General features: G+C 43.0%; 1 protein-coding gene across 3 annotated transcripts in view; it reads right to left on the bottom strand.

Annotated features, from left to right (window-relative positions):
* Positions 1-6,650: 6,650 nt before the first annotated feature.
* The window catches only part of zbtb41 (zinc finger and BTB domain containing 41), a 28,354-nt gene continuing 15,248 nt past the window's right edge, over positions 6,651-19,756 (bottom strand). For all 3 annotated transcript variants that reach the window (XM_033027987.1, XM_033027986.1, XM_033027989.1), the window contains 4 exons: positions 15,580-15,686; positions 15,121-15,226; positions 11,475-11,563; positions 6,651-7,754 (listed from right to left, as the gene is read on the bottom strand). In XM_033027987.1, the coding sequence (XP_032883878.1) occupies positions 7,105-7,754; positions 11,475-11,563; positions 15,121-15,226; positions 15,580-15,686 (952 nt within the window). In that variant the 3' untranslated portion in view covers positions 6,651-7,104. The remainder of the gene's footprint in view (positions 7,755-11,474; positions 11,564-15,120; positions 15,227-15,579; positions 15,687-19,756) is intronic.

Genomic DNA, 19,756 nt, shown 5'->3' with positions numbered 1-19,756 from the left:
GCAGGGGCAAAACATTTAATGATAAAATTAACTAAAATATGTGAATTGATAGATGAACTATATCACACACATACTGTTCCCCTACAACACTGATTACACCAAAGATCCTTATAGCGGAGCAAAATAGACCTGCTAAATGCAATGGGCTGGCGTGTAGTACGCAACGGAGCGGGACGTTATTTTCGTCCATTTCAGTAACCCGACCCGACTGTAAATCCCTCTCGGTTGCGGGGGAACAGTTTGTGTGTGTGATATAGGGTTAGATTCATAATTCTGTTAAATGTTGTTAAAGATTAATATGTTAACAAATTATGATTCTGTTAGTTGTCTATTTTAATGGGGGGGGGGGGGGTAACCTCTCTTTTTAAATGGCTCATGTGCTGTGTTTGAGTTGATTTTTGTATTACACTTGCACTCTAATTTATCTAATCACACGGTTCACAACTGCGGTATTTGGAAAAATAATAGCAATATGAAGATTCCAGTTGCTCTACTCTTGGAATGTTCCTTTATCATTTATTGTGTCTATAGAATTGTTTTTCAACAATAAAATGGGTCTGGACTTCCCAATAGCCAGAGAGTGGAATGAGATCTGTCTGTAATGGCGGGGTTATCTAATGAAGGATTTAACAAAATAAAATTTGTTTTGAGCTAGATTTTAAAATGATGTGTAACTTAAGGATTGTTTTATTCAGCGACCATACAACTGATTAGATTGTGTAGCTTGTGTAGGAAAGAACACACATATATGAATGTGATATAGATGTATATAATACGCAAATATATTTCTCCAGATGTTTATATATAACTAGACCAAGTGCCAGTTCCTGGACACTTTAATTCTCCTTCCCATTCCTACACAGACCTTTCTGTCCTCGATCTCCTCCATTGTCAGAGTGAGGTTAAATGGAAATTGGAGGGACAGCATCTCCTACTTTGTTTGGGAAGCTTACAGCCCAGTGGTATGAATATTGATTTCTCTCACTTTAGGTAGCCCCGGCATTCCCTCTCTCTCTATCCCTTCCCCACCCAAGTCACACTAGCTTCTCACTTTCACCCCATAAACAGCTGACAATGGCCTGTTTGCTTTATCATCATTACTTTTTTTGCATATCTTTCATTCATTGTTCTTTATCTCTCCACATCATCTATATCTCTCATTTCCCTTATCCCTAACCAGTCTGAAGACAGGTCGTGACCCAAAACATCACCCATTCCTTCTCTCCAGAAATGCTGCCTGTACCGCTGAGTTACTCCAGCTTTTTGTGTCCATCTTCTATCCATGTACCCAGCCAAATGTTTCTTAATCATTGCGATAGTCCCTGCCTCAATTACCTCCTCCGGCAGCTCGTTCCATACAACCACCCCCCTTTGTGTGGAAAAAGTTGCCCCTCAGATTGCTATTAAATCTTTTTGCCTTCATCTTAAGATTTGGTCCTTGTCGTCTGGTCCTTGATTTCTCTGCTCTGAGCAAAAGACTTTGTGCATTACCCAATCTATTCCTCTCATGATTTTATACACCTCTATAAGATGAAACCTCATCCTCCAGCGCTCCAAGGAATGGAGTCGCAGCCTGCTCAACCTCTCCCTATAGCTCAGACCCTCGAGTCCTGGCAACATCGTAAATCTTCTCTGTACCCTTTCCAGTCTGACATCTTTCCTTTAACATGGTGCCCAGAACTGAACACAATACTCTAAATGCAGCCTCACCAAAGTCTTATATAACTGCTTATTAAACTTTTAAACCTTATTAAACTCTCTTTTAGTTGATTGATGGATCTCTTCAGCGGGGTGAAATTTATCAAGATTTGTTTAAGCAAGCAATGTTGTGTTTTTGTGCATAAATACCCCATTTATAAATATACACAATATATTATTATTAATATGTAATAAATATGTATGCATGCACAAGTATGAGGTAAATCTTGCTTGCAGCAGCATCACAGACACATAGACTCAAACACACAAAAACTAATTAAACACAAATTCTACAAGACAGTAAAAGGAAAAAGACTGTTGGTGAGAAGGGGCAATATGTAATAAAGAACTGCAGATACTGATTTATACAAAAAAATAGATACGATGTGCTGGAGTAACTCAGTGGGTCAGGCAGCATCTCGTTGTGTATCTTTGTGAAAAAGGCATTCATGTTGAAATGCGCAATGGTAATGCAGGAGTTTATCCGTAGTTGTAGGATTAGAATTGCGGACACGAGAACTGCAGATGCGGGTGGTTTTAAACTGAATAAGGGGGGTGGGGTGTCGAATGGGCTAGTGGAGGATGGAGTTAAAGGGAAAGGGTTTCTTAAATGTGTGAGCGTAGAGACAGAAGGGTGTAAAATGAGGGTAGAAGCAATAGGTAGCAAGGTGAAAAGTAAAAGTGGCAGGCCGGAAAATCCAGGGCAAAAATCAAAAAGGGCCACTTTTCAACATAATTGTATAAGGGGTAAGAGTGTTGTAAAAACAAGCCTGAAAGCTTTGTGTCTCAATGCAAGGAGCATTCGTAATAAGGTGGATGAGTTGAATGTGCAGATAGCTATTAATGACTATGATATAGTTGGGATCACGGAGACATGGCTCCAGGGTGACCAAGGCTGGGAGCTGAACATCCAGGGATATTCAATATTCAGGAGGGATAGAGAGAAAGGAAAAGGAGGTGGGGTAGCGTTGCTGATTAGAGAGGAGATTAACGCAATGGAAAGGAAGGACATTAGTTTGCAGAATGTGGAATTGGTATGGGTAGAGCTGCGAAACACTAAGGGGCAGAAAACGCTGGTGGGTGTTGTGTACAGGCCACCTAACAGTAGTAGTGAAGTTGGAGATGGTATCAAACAGGAAATTAGAAATGCGTGCGACAAAGGCAAAACCGTTATAATGGGTGACTTCAATCTACATATAGATTGGGTGAATCAAATTGGCAGGGGTGCTGAGGAAGAGGATTTCTTGGAATGTATGCGGGATAGTTATCTAAATCAACATGTAGAGGAACCAACGAGAGAGCAGGCTATTTTAGACTGGGTATTGAGTAATGAGGAAGGGTTAGTTAGCAGTCTTGTTGTACGTGCCCCCTTGGGCAAGAGTGACCATAATATGGTTGAGTTCTTCATTAGGATGGAGAGTGACATTGTTAATTCAGAAACAATGGTTCTGAACTTAAAGAAAGGTAACTTTGAGGGTATGAGACGTGAATTGGCCAAGATTGACTGGCAATTAATTCTAAAAGGGTTGACGGTGGATATGCAATGGAAGACATTTAAAGACTGCATGGATGAACTACAAAAATTGTTCATCCCAGTTTGGCAAAAGAATAAATCAGGGAAGGTAGTGCATCCGTGGATAACAAGGGAAATCAGGGATACCTGTAGTATCAAAGCGAAGGATGATGCGTACAAATTAGCCAGAAAAAGCAGCATACCGGAGGACTGGGAGAAATTCAGAGACCAGCAGAGGAGGACAAAGGGCTTAATTAGGAAAGGAAAAATAGATTATGAAAGAAAACTGGCAGGGAACATAAAAACTGACTGCAAAAGTTTTTATAGATATGTGAAAAGAAAGAGATTAGTTAAAACAAATGTAGGTCCCTTGCAGTCAGAAACAGGCGAGTTGATCATGGGGAACAAGGATATGGCGGACCAATTGAATAACTACTTTGGTTCCGTCTTCACTAAGGAAGACATAAATAATCTGCCGGAAATAGCAGGGGACCGCGGGTCAAAGGAGTTGGAGGAATTGAGTGAAATCCAGGTTAGCCGGGAAGTGGTGTTGGGTAAATTGAATGGATTAAAGGCCAATAAATCCCCAGGGCCAGATAGGCTGCATCCCAGAGTACTTAAGGAAGTAGCTCCAGAAATAGTGGATGCATTAGTAATAATCTTTCAAAACTCTTTAGATTCTGGAGTAGTTCCTGAGGATTGGCGGGTAGCAAACGTAACCCCACTTTTTAAGAAGGGAGGGAGAGAGAAAACGGGGAATTACAGACCAGTTAGTCTAACATCGGTAGTGGGGAAACTGCTAGAGTCAGTTATTAAAGATGGGATAGCAGCACATTTGGAAAGTGGTGAAGTCATTGGACAAAGTCAGCATGGATTTACAAAAGGTAAATCATGTCTGACGAATCTTATAGAATTCTTCGAGGATGTAACTAGTAGCGTGGATAGGGGAGAACCAGTGGATGTGGTGTATCTGGACTTCCAGAAGGCTTTCGACAAGGTCCCACATAAGAGATTAGTTTACAAACTTAAAGCACACGGCATTGGGGGTTCAGTATTGATGTGGATAGAGAACTGGCTGGCAAACAGGAAGCAAAGAGTAGGAGTAAACGGGTCCTTTTCACAATGGCAGGCAGTGACTAGTGGGGTACCGCAAGGCTCAGTGCTGGGACCCCAGCTATTTACAATATATATTAATGATCTGGATGAGGGAATTGAAGGCAATATCTCCAAGTTTGCGGATGACACTAAGCTGGGGGGCAGTGTTAGCTGTGAGGAGGATGCTAGGAGACTGCAAGGTGACTTGGATAGGCTGGGTGAGTGGGCAAATGTTTGGCAGATGCAGTATAATGTGGATAAATGTGAGGTTATCCATTTTGGTGGCAAAAACAGGAAAGCAGACTATTATCTAAATGGTGGCCGACTAGGAAAAGGGGAGATGCAGCGAGACCTGGGTGTCATGGTACACCAGTCATTGAAAGTGGGCATGCAGGTGCAGCAGGCAGTGAAGAAAGCGAATGGTATGTTAGCTTTCATAGCAAAAGGATTTGAGTATAGGAGCAGGGAGGTTCTACTGCAGTTGTACAGGGTCTTGGTGAGACCACACCTGGAGTATTGCGTACAGTTTTGGTCTCCAAATCTGAGGAAGGACATTATTGCCATAGAGGGAGTGCAGAGAAGGTTCACCAGACTGATTCTTGGGATGTCAGGACTGTCTTATGAAGAAAGACTGGATAGATTTGGTTTATACTCTCTAGAATTTAGGAGATTGAGAGGGGATCTTATAGAAACTTACAAAATTCTTAAGGGCTTGGACAGGCTAGATGCAGGAAGATTGCTCCCGATGTTGGGGAAGTCCAGGACAAGAGGTCACAGCTTAAGGATAAGGGGGAAATCCTTTAAAACCGAGATGAGAAGAACTTTTTTCACACAGAGAGTGGTGAATCTCTGGAACTCCCTGCCACAGAGGGTAGTCGAGGCCAGTTCATTGGCTATATTTAAGAGGGAGTTAGATGTGGCCCTTGTGGCTAAGGGGATCAGAGGGTATGGAGAGAAGGCAAGTACGGGATACTGAGTTGGATGATCAGCCATGATCATATTGAATGGCGGTGCAGGCTCAAAGGGCCGAATGGCCTACTCCTGCACCTAATTTCTATGTTTCTATGCTAGTTTACAAAAAAAGGCAGTGCTGGAATATCTCAGTGGGTCAGGCAGCATCTGTGGAGAACATGGACAGGCAACGTTTCAGGTTGGGATCGTTCTTCGGTGTCTTCAGAGTATTGACGTCACCTATCCATGATCTCCAGGGATGCTAAATTAGTTCAGCACTTTTCTCCTTTTTGGGATTAGGGTTATGTAGTCAGTTCAAGAACCTGATGGTTCAAGAAAACATGTTCAGCTGCTACTGTAGAAGTTCATAAGTCATAGGAGCAGAATTAGGCAATTCAGCCTATCAAATATATTCTGCCATTCAATCATGGCTGATCTATGTTTCCCTCTCAACCCCATTCTCCTGCCTTCTCCTTGTGAGAGTAAAAGAATGAGAAAGATTAACAAAATAAAAATAAAGTTAAAATTGCTTCCCATCACAATTCAAAAAGAGTAAGAAAGAGGAAATGATTTTAACAAAGAAGGCACGTTTTAGATTAAGAATCATTCTCCAAGACCTGACTTCATGTCTCAGTGTTGCAGTTGCAACTACATTCAGGCTCACTTGAGCCCTCTAGCGTTGCATGTGCGGTGTTCGCACAGTCTGTCTGCACAGGATTCCTCCACATGCACCAGATTCTTCACACATCCTAGAGACATACAGAGTGGTTTGTCAGCCACCCACTGTGAAATTGCTTCTGATAGAGGAGTGGTAGAATCCAAGGGAAGCTAGATGGGAATGTCGAGAGAATAAAATGAGAGGGGCTCTGGTCCCGTTTCCATGTTGTATGGCTCACAAGATTTAGGTGCAGTACTGAGACTGGGAATTCTTCAAAATTAGTTGCAGAGAAAATCTGCCTAATGGTAGAAAACATAAGATTTCAATTGGAGTAGGAATGAACTGCAGATGCTGGTTTAAATCGAAGATAGACACAAACAGCTGGAGTAACTCAACGGGACAGACAGCATATCTGGAGAAAAGGAAGAGATGATGTTTCAGGTCGAGACTCTTCTTCAGACTGAGGGTCTCGACCCAAAATGTCACCTATTCCTTTTCTTAGATTTTAATTGATGAATGCTTCAGTATCATAAATACATTTCCAGGATAAGGGGCTGATTTCACCTTCTCATTCAATAGAACCAAAGAGAATATATCGTGATGTGACTGAATTTAATGCTAAAATATTTCTACCAGTCAGAATTAAAGCATGCATGTGATACTGGTTGGCTTGGATCTAAATTCAGGAAACCTAGTTTTTTACTGAAATGCTTCTAAAGAATTAGACATCCAAAGTTTTCAGGTTGCATGGTCAATTTAATTTCACATAGATATAACCATGTAAGAAAAGGGAAGACACAACCCAAATCTCTTTTAATCCTCCAATAAGCATGAAGGTATTATACTCAAATAATAAATATGATTGCTTTAATATTAATCTGTAACATTCATCTTTGGGTTTTAATAGTTTAAAATAATCTGTCATCTTATAACTGGAGCTAAAACATAATGTATATGGAAGAGCCAAGCCTTGCATTTGGATGATAGACCGAAGAACATAAGTAAATATAAAATTACAGATCTATTGTTTTAAAATTCATAATTATAAACATTCCCACAGTACAAAAACACAGATGATGGGAGCAAATCATACCAATTGACCAACATGATACACAATTTATATCAAATTTAGAATTAAAAGTTTCACTTTCCTGCATAGGACAATTCCACAGTGTGCTGTTCATTGGGTTTAATGTTCTACATTGGAAATACTTTGTACGGGTGTACCTGTGTCAAGTCCAAGTAAAGTTCCGAGATATGAAGGCTCTCTGGCATCTAGCATTTGATCATCACGAACCGGATGCACAATGTTGGCAGGTTGTGGCGTAAGGGTATACTTCTCCAAAAATGCAAGGTCTGTGGCTCGTTGAAAATCAGTCTGCTGAGATGGTTGTTGGGGGTGAAGGAGGCTGTGAGGTTGTGAACCCAAAGTTGCAGTATGTGTTGGTGCATCAGACTGTACAGTAACAGCACCTATCCGTACTGGTACAAGTGTCACATCTCCATGAAGGTTCTGAATCGCTGTTTTCTCTGTTGAATAGTCCTTATTTTGATGCAAATATGATTTAGCTTCTGTTTGGTACATTTTTCCATCCTGTGCATATAACAACTCCTGAGATACCATTTTCATTTCACAAGCAGCCACAATTGGCTGTTCTATAGACTTAGTGCCATGAACATGATCCATATGATACTTCAATTTGTCTTTCCGTTTGAAAGTTGCATTGCAATGATGACAGTTGAATGGGCGGGCATCTGAATGGATGACCATGTGTTTTGTTAAAGTCTTCTTAATTCGAAATGCTTGGTTACAAACTTGACATTTATAGGGCTTTTCACCTGTGGCAAAGAAAACACCTTGGCTATGTTTTATTCTGAGCCTTAAAGCAGATTACGATACATTCCTCACTAATCTTTTCTGAATTATGATTTTCAAACAAAGATCTTAGTATTTAAGAAGGAACTGCAGATGCTGGAAAATCGAAGGTAGACAAAAGTGCTGGAGAAACTCAGTGGGTGCAGCAGCATCTATGGAGCGAAGGAAATAGGCAACGTTTCGGGCTGAAGAGGGTTTCGGCCCGAAACGTTGCCTATTTCCTTCACTCCATAGATGCTGCTGCCTGCACCCGCTTAGTTTCTCCAGCACTTTTGTCTACCAAAGATCTTAGTAAAAGGGGTACCTGGATTAATGCTACATAATCAAGTCCAAACCAAATTATGTGTAATCTTACAAAGATCATTATCGGACCAATGAAAGCAAAGTTCAACATTTTTTAGAACAAAAAGCAAGTATCCCAAAATGCATAGGAAATTTTCTCCATCTATATTGTAAGATTTGGGGCTTAAGATCAAAAGAGAATTTTGGATACAGGTGAAATATGAATACAGGTGCACAACCTTTTATCCGAAAGCCTTGGGACCAGACACTTTTCGTAATTCAGAATTTGTCGGTCTTCGGAATGGAAATTTTTTAGCGTAGATTTTAATGGCTGGCTCAGTGGTAGAGTGCTCGGCTCATATCCGCAAGGTCGCGAGTTTGCGCCTTGATCCTGGCAGTTACTCGATCGCGAGTTTGAGTCTTCAATGTCGTTTTTTCTTGCAGAATAAATGTTTGTATGAAATACAGTGTAGGAGAGGTGTACTGACTGTGTGGGCAGAACTTTGGAAGTGATTGCCCACCAGTCTAAAAAGCCGCTGTGTCTCCCTGTCCCTGGGATAGCAGGGGGCGATCAAACAGCACAATACCCCCCTCCCCCTCCAACTCCAGAGGAATCCGCTCCCCGATGGGCCGCTACCAAAGATCATAGAGGAGCTCCTCTATGATCTTTGGCCGCTACAGCGACAAGTGGCAGTTCGCCCACAGCCCGAGCTGCGCCCCCTCATCCGCCACCCCAAGAACAAGACGTACCTTGCACACCATCAGCTTCTGTCCCTACGTGTTCCTCTGGAGTTGGAGCGGGGCTGGGCTGGAGTTGCTGCTGGCTGTGGGTCTCTGGGATCTCCGTGCTTGCAGTGGGCCTGGGGGTCGGTGGGCGGCGGTGGGAGCTGTGGACCTACGGACCTACCTCCGTGGAGCTAGCCAGCTTCGGAGCGTGGAGAGCTGCGGGGGCGCGCTGCTGCGACCCGACTCCGGTGGATGGTGACACCGGGAGCTCGCGGGTCTCCGGTGGGAGACTGCTTTGCGGGGCACCGGCAGCGGAGACTTCTCCCGCCCGAATTACGGGGTTGAGAGCAAACATCATAGAGGTTGAGAGTGACCTGGAGGGGGGCCTTACAACGCCCGGCGCGGCTGTCAATTGCCGCGGACTTGCTAGCGCCCGCCGGGGGCTCCAACATCAAGACCGGGGCAGGGCCCTACATCTCCCGGCGTGGCTTTGAGTGGCCGCTCCCCGATGGGCCCCTACGACGCCCCGAGCTGCGCCCCGTCATCCGCAACCCAGGTTCCTCTGTAGTTGGAGTGGGGCTGGGCTGGGCTGCTGTTGGCTGTGGGTCTCTGGGATCTCCGTGCTTGCGGTGGGCCTGGTGGTCGGTGTCTAATTGGTCCTGACACGGTCCTGCTGCAATCGCCGACGTGAAGACAGTGCAAAGCCCCCGCGCCGGTGCAATGGGCGGGGAGCTGGAGAGGGGAGGGAAGGGGTCACACACATGGCCGGGAAACAGAGGGGTGTAGGTGGGGTGATACTGAAGCGAGCGACAATCTGCTGCTGCCTGCCCCGCTGAGTTAAAAAGTTCCCACGCAAGACTCACGAAACACTGTATATCGTGAGTCCACCGTGGGAACTTTTTAATTCAGCGGGCAGGCAGCAGCATATTGTCAATTATTAACCCACCCGCGCAATATACCCTCACCTTCTCTTTTATGAATGGGGATTTAGTTCCCCTTTCTTCGAGGACCGACCGGAGGTTCCGCTGTCACCTCTGCGGGCCGCCCTCGGTGAACGTTTTCAAGGACCTTTCTTCAAGGACCGAAAAAATGGCCGCTATTCGGAGGTTTTCGTTATTTGGATCTTCGGATAAAAGGTTGTGCACCTGTACTGTGGCTTTTTATTGAAATACTAGTTAATCGCTGTGCATTGCAGGTTTCTACCATGTATAATTAATCTTTTGACTCCATGACATTTGAAAGGCTGACAAATGATATCCCTCTACACATTTTCTTAGACCACAATACGTCAGGATAGATTGAGTATAAAATTGTGATATTATTCAAAGGGCTTGCAGGTTTGCAGATATTCTAAGAAATAGAGTTTTGGAATCGGTTAATAGAACCGATTCCAAAACTCAAAAAGGCATGCAAGCACTTGATTCCTGCACCAATGTTCTCATGTTTCCCTGAGAGGGTAGTTAAGAATGAATGCAGAGATTGCACCAGACACTAGCTAAGCTGCCTGGAAAATGGTCCAGGTGCAGATGCAGCTCATGTAAAATTGATTTGGTCTGGAAAATGGTTCACACTTTGTGCCCCATATTATGGAAAATCTGCCTTATGATTAGCCAACATTGAATTTTTGAAAAACAGACAATTCAGGGAGGTAGTTCAGATATGAATTGTGTTATAGGGGTTTATGTTCAATTTTGAAATCATTATTCTTGGGTCAATCTTGGAAACTAATTACTATTTTGAATTTTTTAATTATCTACAGATTTTTTTAGAGAATGATACGGTGTGGAAACAGGTCCTTCGGCCCAACTTGCCCACACCGGCCAACATGCCCCAGCTACACTAGTCCCGCCTGCCTGCGTTTGGTCCATATCCCCCCAAAGCTGTCCGAGCCATGTACCTGTCTAAATGCTTCTTAAATATTGGGATAGTCCCTGCCTCCACTAGCCACAAGCTCTGGCAGCTTGTTCACCTCGATTCACCTACTCTGGGCAAGACACTGTGCATCTACCCGATCTATTCCTCAAAATCTCAGAGAAAACAAACATGGTCATAGGGAGAACATACAAACTCCGTACAGACAGCCTCTGTAGACAGGATTGAACCCGGGTCCATGGTGCTGCAAACACTGTAAGGCAGCAATTCTACAGCTGCACCACAGTGCTGCCCATTATAAATAAATCCTTTATAGGATATGGATGGAGATAACTTCATGGTCACTGTTACTAGATTTTTAATTCCAAATTACATTGAGTACATTTAATTCCAAATTGACGCAATGTAGATTCCTCAGCTGCTGCAACAGGATTCGAACTTACATCGCTGGATCAATAATACAAACATAAGATCATAAGACATAGGAGCAGAATTAAGCCGTTTGACCCATCGAGTTTGCATCACCATTCGATCATGACTGATCTAAATTTCCCCTCTCAACCCCGTTCTCCTGTCTTCTTTGCATAACCTTTGATACCCTTGTGTTGGATAAAAATCCAATAATTTAAACACCTCTTGACAACCATTGAAACTTTGCATGCAAAATATGATTACTTATGAATCTCAAATGCAGATTAGAGAAATTAATGGGAAGTTTAATGAAATTAATAAGACGGAGGAAGAGAGCAAAGTGAAATAGATCACAGCTGTGAAGGCTGTCACAAAGCGTATTATCCAGATACCTGAATGCGTCCTGAAATGCATATCCAAGCTTGATTTTCCTTTAAATTCTTTTTTGCATACTTCACATTGATGAAGAGCGGCTTTGTACCTGTAATCGGTATGGAAAAATGTTAGAATCAAAGAACTGCAGATACTGTTTTATACAAAAGATAAGACAGACACACAATGCTGGAGTGACTCAGCGGGTCAGCCAGCATCACCGGAGTTAAAGAATGACATTTTAGGTCGGGACTCTTAGATCGCCACCTATCCTTTTTCTCCAGTGATGCTGCCTGACCTGCTGAGTTAGCTTGAAGCTGCGTATCTGTCTTTGGAAAAATGTTAGATGTTTTTGTTGTCATTGTTCATCATCCAAAGCTCAGTGAACATTCTACCCACATACAGTGGCTTGCAAAAGTATTCATACCCCTTGAACTTTTCCACATTTTGTCACGTTACAACCACAAACGTAAATGTATTTTATTGGGATTTTATGTGCTAGACCAACACAAAATGGCACATAATTGTGAAGTGGAAGGAAAATGATACATGGTTTTCAAATTTTTTTACAAATAAAAAACTGAAAAGTGTGGCGCGCAAAAGTATTCAGCCCCCTTTACTCTGATACCCCTAAATAAAATCCAGTGCAACCAATTGCCTTTAGAAGTCACCTAATTAGTAAATAGAGTCCACTTGTGTGTAATCTAATCTCAGTATAAATACAGCTGTTCTGTGAAGGCCCCAGAGGTTTGTTAGAGAACATTAGTGAACAAACAGCATCATGAAGCCCAAGGAACACACCAGACAGGTCAGGGATAAAGTTGTAAAGAAGTTTAAAGCAGGGTTAGGTTATAAAAAAAATCCCAAGCTTTGAACATCTCACAGAGCACTGTTCAATCCATCATCTGAAAATGGAAAGAGTATGGCACAACTGCAAACCTACCAAGACATGGCCGTCCACCTAAACTGACAGGCCGGGCAAGGAGAGCATTGATCAGAGAAGCAGCCAAGAGGCCCATGGTAACTCTGGAGGAGCTGCAAAGATCCACAGCTCAGGTGGGAGAATCTGTCCACAGGATTGAAGTTTTTGGCCTAAATGCAAAACGCTATGTGTGGCGGAAAACTGACACTGCACATCACCCTGAACACACCATCCCCACTGTGAAACATGGTGGTGGCAGCATCATGCTGTGGGGATGCTTTTCTTCATCAGGGACAGGGAAGCTGGTCAGAGTTGATGGGAAGATGGATGGAGCCAAATACAGGGCAATCTTGGAAGAAAACCTGTTAGAGTCTGCAAAAGACTTGAGACCTGGGCGGAGGTTCACCTTCCAGCAGGACAACGACCCTAAACATACAGCCAGAGCTACAATGGAATGATTTGGATCAAAGCATATTCATGTGTTAGAATGGCCCAGTCAAAGTCCAGACCTAAATCCAATTGAGAATCTCTGGCAAGACTTGAAAATTGCTGTTCACAGACGCTCTCCATCCAATCTGACTGAGCTCGAGCTATTTTGCAAAGAAGAATGGGCAAAAATGTCAGTCTCTAGATGTGCAAAGCTGGTAGAGACATACCCCAAAAGACTTGCAGCTGTAATTGCAGCGAAAGGTGGTTCTACAAAGTATTGACTCAGGGGGGCTGAATACTTTTGCACGCCACACTTTTCAGTTTTTATTTGTAAAAAAAATTGAAAACCATGTATCATTTCCCTTCCACTTCACAATTATGCACCACTTTGTGTTGGTGTATCACATAAAATCCCAATAAAATACATTTACGTTTGTGGTTGTAACGTGACAAAATGTGGAAAAGTTCAAGGGGTATGAAAACTTTTGCAAGCCACTGTAACTCCTAATTTTAATATTTACCTACTACGGTGGAGACTATTGAAGGCAATTGAAATAATTGTACCAATACTGTACATTTAGTGATCTTGCACACCGCCTCCTCCCTCCACTGTCAGAAGACAGAGAATATTGCCACAGCAACACTCAAGAAAGGCATGACAGCAACACAGCACTTTGACATCAAATTCTTCAGTGTTTGACCCATAAAGTGCTGCTTTCATTATTAGCCCATCCAATGAGTGCTCAGTCTTCTACGTGTAGATCAATGGCATGCTCTATTGCTTCCAAATCCTTCATTTACTCAGTTAATTAAATATCTTGTCCAATGTCTAGTTTGTAATGTGTCATCCCTTCATCCAACTAAGGGTATTCACTTTCTTTGACTGTTACTCAATATCAGAATACCGATTCCATTTCCTGTCAATGGCTGGCTTAGTTTGGTCAGCACAGTGGCACAGCGGGTACAGCTGCTCGCTCAGAGCCAAAGACCTGGGTTTAATTCAGCATAAATATTGTCAGCGTGGGATTTCTACGTTCTCCCTGTGACTGCATGGATTTCCACCAGGTGCTCCAGTTTCCTCCCACATACCAAAGATGTGCGGTTCTGTAGGTTAATTGCCCTCTGCAAATTGCCCCTACCGTGGAGGGAGTGGGATACATAGAGTTGGTGTGAACGGGTGATCGATGGTCGGCGTGGACACGGTTGGCCGAAGGGTCTGTTTCCATGCTGCATTTTTCAATCAATCTAGTTAGTCTCACAGCCAGTAATTCCCTCCAGCACCAGATTAACATGGCTAGAATGTGCAACCTCTACTGCAGTGACTTGCTCAGGCTGGTACAGTCTAATTCGGTTGAAGGCCTTTGTCTATGCAACAGAAAAATCTATCTATCAACCCCTATCTCAGCCCTTGCCATCAATAAATGTGTCCCCATTAATATCCTGGAGTCTATGAGAAACTGAACTGAAGTAGTCATACACACAATGTGGCTACAAGAGCAGGTCAGAACCCATGAGGCAAGAATCTCACCTCCTCACTCCCCAAATGCTGTCCACTTTCCACAAGGCTCGTCAGGAATGTGATAGATAACTCTTCACTTTCCTAGAGGTCAGTCTGGGCAGGTTGAGCCATAGGGCCTTTTTCCAATGCTCTCTGACTCTATGGGTGCAGTTTCAGCAACACTCAATGAGCTTGACTCTATATAGTACAGAGTGGTAGGTACATGAAGTGAGTTACCAGAGGTCGATGAGGCAGGTATAATTACGACATTTGCAAACCACTTGGATTGGTACGTGGATTGGAAAGATTTAGAGAGATGTGGACCAAAAGATCAAGACTAGATGGGGCACCTTGATCAGCATGGACGAGTGAAGCTTATGTGCTTCTTTCCGTGCTGTATGTCTCTTATAGAAGGAATTTTTGATTAAAATTGCATAATTTAGTTTAGTGATACAGCGTGGAAACAGGCCCTTCATCCCACTGGGTCCGCGCCGACCAGCGATCCCTGCATATTAACATTATCCTACACACACTAGGGACATATTTTTTTTTACCAAGCCAATCAACTATAAACCTGTACGCCTTTGGAGTGTGGGAGGAAACCGAAGATCTCGGAGAAAACCCACGCAATTCACGGGGAGAACGCACAAACGCCGCACAGACAGCACCCGTAGACGGGATTAAACCCGGCGCTGTATGGCAACAACTCTACCGCTGCACCACGTTTTAATCTAATTTAAAATATCACACATTTCTTTCCCCGTAAACTTCAAATATTAAACTGAGCAATTTCAAATCAAGCAGGTATTTGACTTACTTCTGCCAGACCTTTTCTCCCAAATGAACACTTCTGTAATGAACACTCAGGTGATCCCTACGGCCAAAACATTTTCCACATTCTTCACATTGATGAGCTTTTTCGCCTTTTGAGAAAAAGTTATAAAATGATTATTATATAGAAATAGATTCTAGATAATACAACTTCATTTCTTCAAAGCAATGACCAAATGCTTAAAGCAAAACAACTAAATTTATTTCATATTTTGTGAAATTAGTCCAGTAACAAAAATATTCATGCAAATCAAAGGTCTCCAAGTGAAATCATGCAGTGCAGGAATTAGACATTTTAAAATTTAACATGGCTAAGGTGAGAAAAATGTAACATTAGTGATTAGTGACCTCTAATAATTTATAGGTAGGACAGAAAAAAATCTGAAAAACATTCAGAAATCAAACTAACATCCACAAAAGGCATTAATTTCCCCAGCTACTTTACCTGAATGGGTTTTTCTATGTTTGGCGAGATGGTCATGGCGAATAAAGGTTTTCCCACATTCTTCACATTCATAGCGTTTGTCATCATGATGCACACGGAGATGTAATCTAGTAACAAAACATAAGATTACAAAGATGTTCAAATAGCATCTCTTGCTACTCAAAATCAACCCCACTGCGGTGCAGCGGTAGAGTTGCTCCCTCGTACGGCGTCAGAGACTCAGGGTTCAATCCTGACTATGAGTGCTGCCTGTACAGAGTTTGTGCATTCTCCCTGTGAACGCATGGGTTTTCTCAGAGTGCTCCGGTTTCCTCCCTCGCTCCAAAGGCATACAGGTTTGTAGGTTAATTTGCTTCAGTAAAATTGTAAACACTGTCCATAGTGTTAGTGCACGGGGGGGGTAAGAAATAAAATCGCTGTTTGGTGTGGACTCGGTTGACCGAAGGGCGTGTTTGAAGTCTGCGATTCATGGACATCACCAGTTGCTGGGTGTCTTCTCTGGTGATGCTCTGCCAGGCCTGTATTGCAGCCATCTTTAGCTTCTGCTTGTTTTGGGGGCTAGTCCCCTTCAGTTTTCTCTTCAGCATATAAAAGGCATGCTCAATTGGGTTCAGATCGGGTGATTGACTTGGCCACTCAAGAAATTACCATTTTTTAGCTTTGAAAAACTCCTTTGTTGCTTTAGCAGTATGTTTGGGATCATTGTCTTGCTGTAGACTGAACCGACGGCCAATGAGTTTTGAGGCATTTGTTTGAACTTGAGCAGATAGGATATATCTATACACAGAATTCATTATGCTACTACCATCAGTAGTTGTATCATCAATGAAGATAAGTGAGCCAGTACTTTCAGCAGCCATACTTGCCCAGACCATAACACCCCCACCACTGTGTTTCACAGATGAGGTGGTATGCTTTGGATCTTGGGAAGTTTTGCTCTTGCCATCACTCTGACAAAACCAGGGAAAAAATCAAAAAGGGCCACTTTTCAACATAATTGTATAAGGGGTAAGAGTGTTGTAAAAACAAGCCTGAAGGCTTTGTGTCTCAATGCAAGGAGCATTCGTAATAAGGTGGATGAGTTGAATGTGCAGATAGCTATTAATGACTATGATATAGTTGGGATCACGGAGACATGGCTCCAGGGTGACCAAGGCTTGGAGCTGAACATCCAGGGATATTCAATATTCAGGAGGGATAGAGAGAAAGGAAAAGAGGTGGGGTAGCGTTGCTGATTAGAGAGGAGATTAACGCAATGGAAAGGAAGGACATTAGTTTGGAGGATGTGGAATCGGTATGGGTAGAGCTGCGAAACACTAAGGGGCAGAAAACGCTGGTGGGTGTTGTGTACAGGCCACCTAACAGTAGTAGTGAAGTTGGAGATGGTATCAAACAGGAAATTAGAAATGCATGCGACAAAGGCAAAACCGTTATAATGGGTGACTTCAATCTACATATAGATTGGGTGAATCAAATTGGCAGGGGTGCTAAGGAAGAGGATTTCTTGGAATGTATGCGGGATAGTTATCTAAATCAACATGTAGAGGAACCAACAAGAGAGCAGGCTATTTTAGACTGGGTATTGAGTAATGAGGAAGGGTTAGTTAGCAGTCTTGTTGTACGTGCCCCCTTGGGCAAGAGTGACCATAATATGGTTGAGTTCTTCATTAGGATGGAGAGTGACATTGTTAATTCAGAAACAATGGTTCTGAACTTAAAGAAAGGTAACTTTGAGGGTATGAGACGTGAATTGGCCAAGATTGACTGGCAATTAATTCTAAAAGGGTTGACGGTGGATATGCAATGGAAGACATTTAAAGACTGCATGGATGAACTACAAAAATTGTTCATCCCAGTTTGGCAAAAGAATAAATCAGGGAAGGTAGTGCATCCGTGGATAACAAGGGAAATCAGGGATAGTATCAAAGCGAAGGATGATGCGTACAAATTAGCCAGAAAAAGCAGCATACCGGAGGACTGGGAGAAATTCAGAGACCAGCAGAGGAGGACAAAGGGCTTAATTAGGAAAGGAAAAATAGATTATGAAAGAAAACTGGCAGGGAACATAAAAACTGACTGCAAAAGTTTTTATAGATATGTGAAAAGAAAGAGATTAGTTAAAACAAATGTAGGTCCCTTGCAGTCAGAAACAGGTGAGTTGATCATGGGGAACAAGGATATGGCGGACCAATTGAATAACTACTTTGGTTCCGTCTTCACTAAGGAAGACATAAATAATCTGCCGGAAATAGCAGGGGGCCGCGGGTCAAAGGAGTCGGAGGAATTGAGTGAAATCCAGGTTAGCCGGGAAGTGGTGTTGGGTAAATTGAATGGATTAAAGGCCGATAAATCCCCAGGGCCAGATAGGCTGCATCCTAGAGTACTTAAGGAAGTAGCTCCAGAAATAGTGGATGCATTAGTAATAATCTTTCAAAACTCTTTAGATTCTGGAGTAGTTCCTGAGGATTGGCAGGTAGCAAACGTAACCCCACTTTTTAAGAAGGGAGGGAGAGAGAAAACGGGGAATTACAGACCAGTTAGTCTAACATCGGTAGTGGGGAAACTGCTAGAGTCAGTTATTAAAGATGGGATAGCAGCACATTTGGAAAGTGGTGAAATCATTGGACAAAGTCAGCATGGATTTACAAAAGGTAAATCATGTCTGACGAATCTTATAGAATTTTTCGAGGATGTAACTAGTAGCGTGGATAGGGGAGAACCAGTGGATGTGGTGTATCTGGACTTCCAGAAGGCTTTCGACAAGGTCCCACATAAGAGATTAGTATACAAACTTAAAGCACATGGCATTGGGGGTTCAGTATTGATGTGGATAGAGAACTGACTGGCAAACAGGAAGCAAAGAGTAGGAGTAAACGGGTCCTTTTCACAATGGCAGGCAGTGACTAGTGGGGTACCGCAAGGCTCAGTGCTGGGACCCCAGCTATTTACAATATATATTAATGATCTGGATGAGGGAATTGAAGGCAATATCTCCAAGTTTGCGGATGACACTAAGCTGGGGGGCAGTGTTAGCTGTGAGGAGGATGCTAGGAGACTGCAAGGTGACTTGGATAGGCTGGGTGAGTGGGCAAATGTTTGGCAGATGCAGTATAATGTGGATAAATGTGAGGTTATCCATTTTGGTGGCAAAAGCAGGAAAGCAGACTATTATCTAAATGGTGGCCGACTAGGAAAAGGGGAGATGCAGCGAGACCTGGGTGTCATGGTACACCAGTCATTGAAAGTAGGCATGCAGGTGCAGCAGGCAGTGAAGAAAGCGAATGGTATGTTAGCTTTCATAGCAAAAGGATTTGAGTATAGGAGCAGGGAGGTTCTACTGCAGTTGTACAGGGTCTTGGTGAGACCACACCTGGAGTATTGCATACAGTTTTGGTCTCCAAATCTGAGGAAGGACATTATTGCCATAGAGGGAGTGCAGAGAAGGTTCACCAGACTGATTCCTGGGATGTCAGGACTGTTTTATGAAGAAAGACTGGATAGACTTGGTTTATACTCTCTAGAATTTAGGAGATTGAGAGGGGATCTTATAGAAACATAAAATTCTTAAGGGGTTGGACAGGCTAGATGCAGGAAGATTGCTCCCGATGTTGGGGAAGTCCAGGACAAGGGGTCACAGCTTAAGGATAAGGGGGAAATCCTTTAAAACCGAGATGAGAAGAACTTTTTTCACACAGAGAGTGGTGAATCTCTGGAACTCCCTGCCACAGAGGGTAGTCGAGGCCAGTTCATTGGCTATATTTAAGAGGGAGTTAGATGTGGCCCTTGTGGCTAAGGGGATCAGAGGGTATGGAGAGAAGGCAGGTACGGGATACTGAGTTGGATGATCAGCCATGATCATATTGAATGGCGGTGCAGGCTCGAAGGGCCGAATGGCCTACTCCTGCACCTAATTTCTATGTTTCTATATAAGTTAATCTTCGTTTCATCTGTCCACAAGACCATTTTTCAGAACTCTGGTTGCTCTTTTAAGTACTTCTTGGCAAACTGTAACCCGGCCATCCTATTTTTGCAGCTAACCAGTGGCTTACATCTTGCAGTGTAGCCTCTGTATTTCTGTTCATGAAGTCTTCTGTGGACAGTGGTCATTGAGAAATCCACACCTGACTCATGAGAATGTTTATGATCTGATGGACAGGTGTTTGAGGATTTTTCTTTA

Source organism: Amblyraja radiata, chromosome 10, assembly GCF_010909765.2.
Source record: "Amblyraja radiata isolate CabotCenter1 chromosome 10, sAmbRad1.1.pri, whole genome shotgun sequence".
Classification (NCBI taxonomy): domain Eukaryota; kingdom Metazoa; phylum Chordata; class Chondrichthyes; order Rajiformes; family Rajidae; genus Amblyraja; species Amblyraja radiata.
Note: the sequence above shows the minus strand (reverse complement) of the source record. Positions and strands in the feature narration are given on the sequence as shown.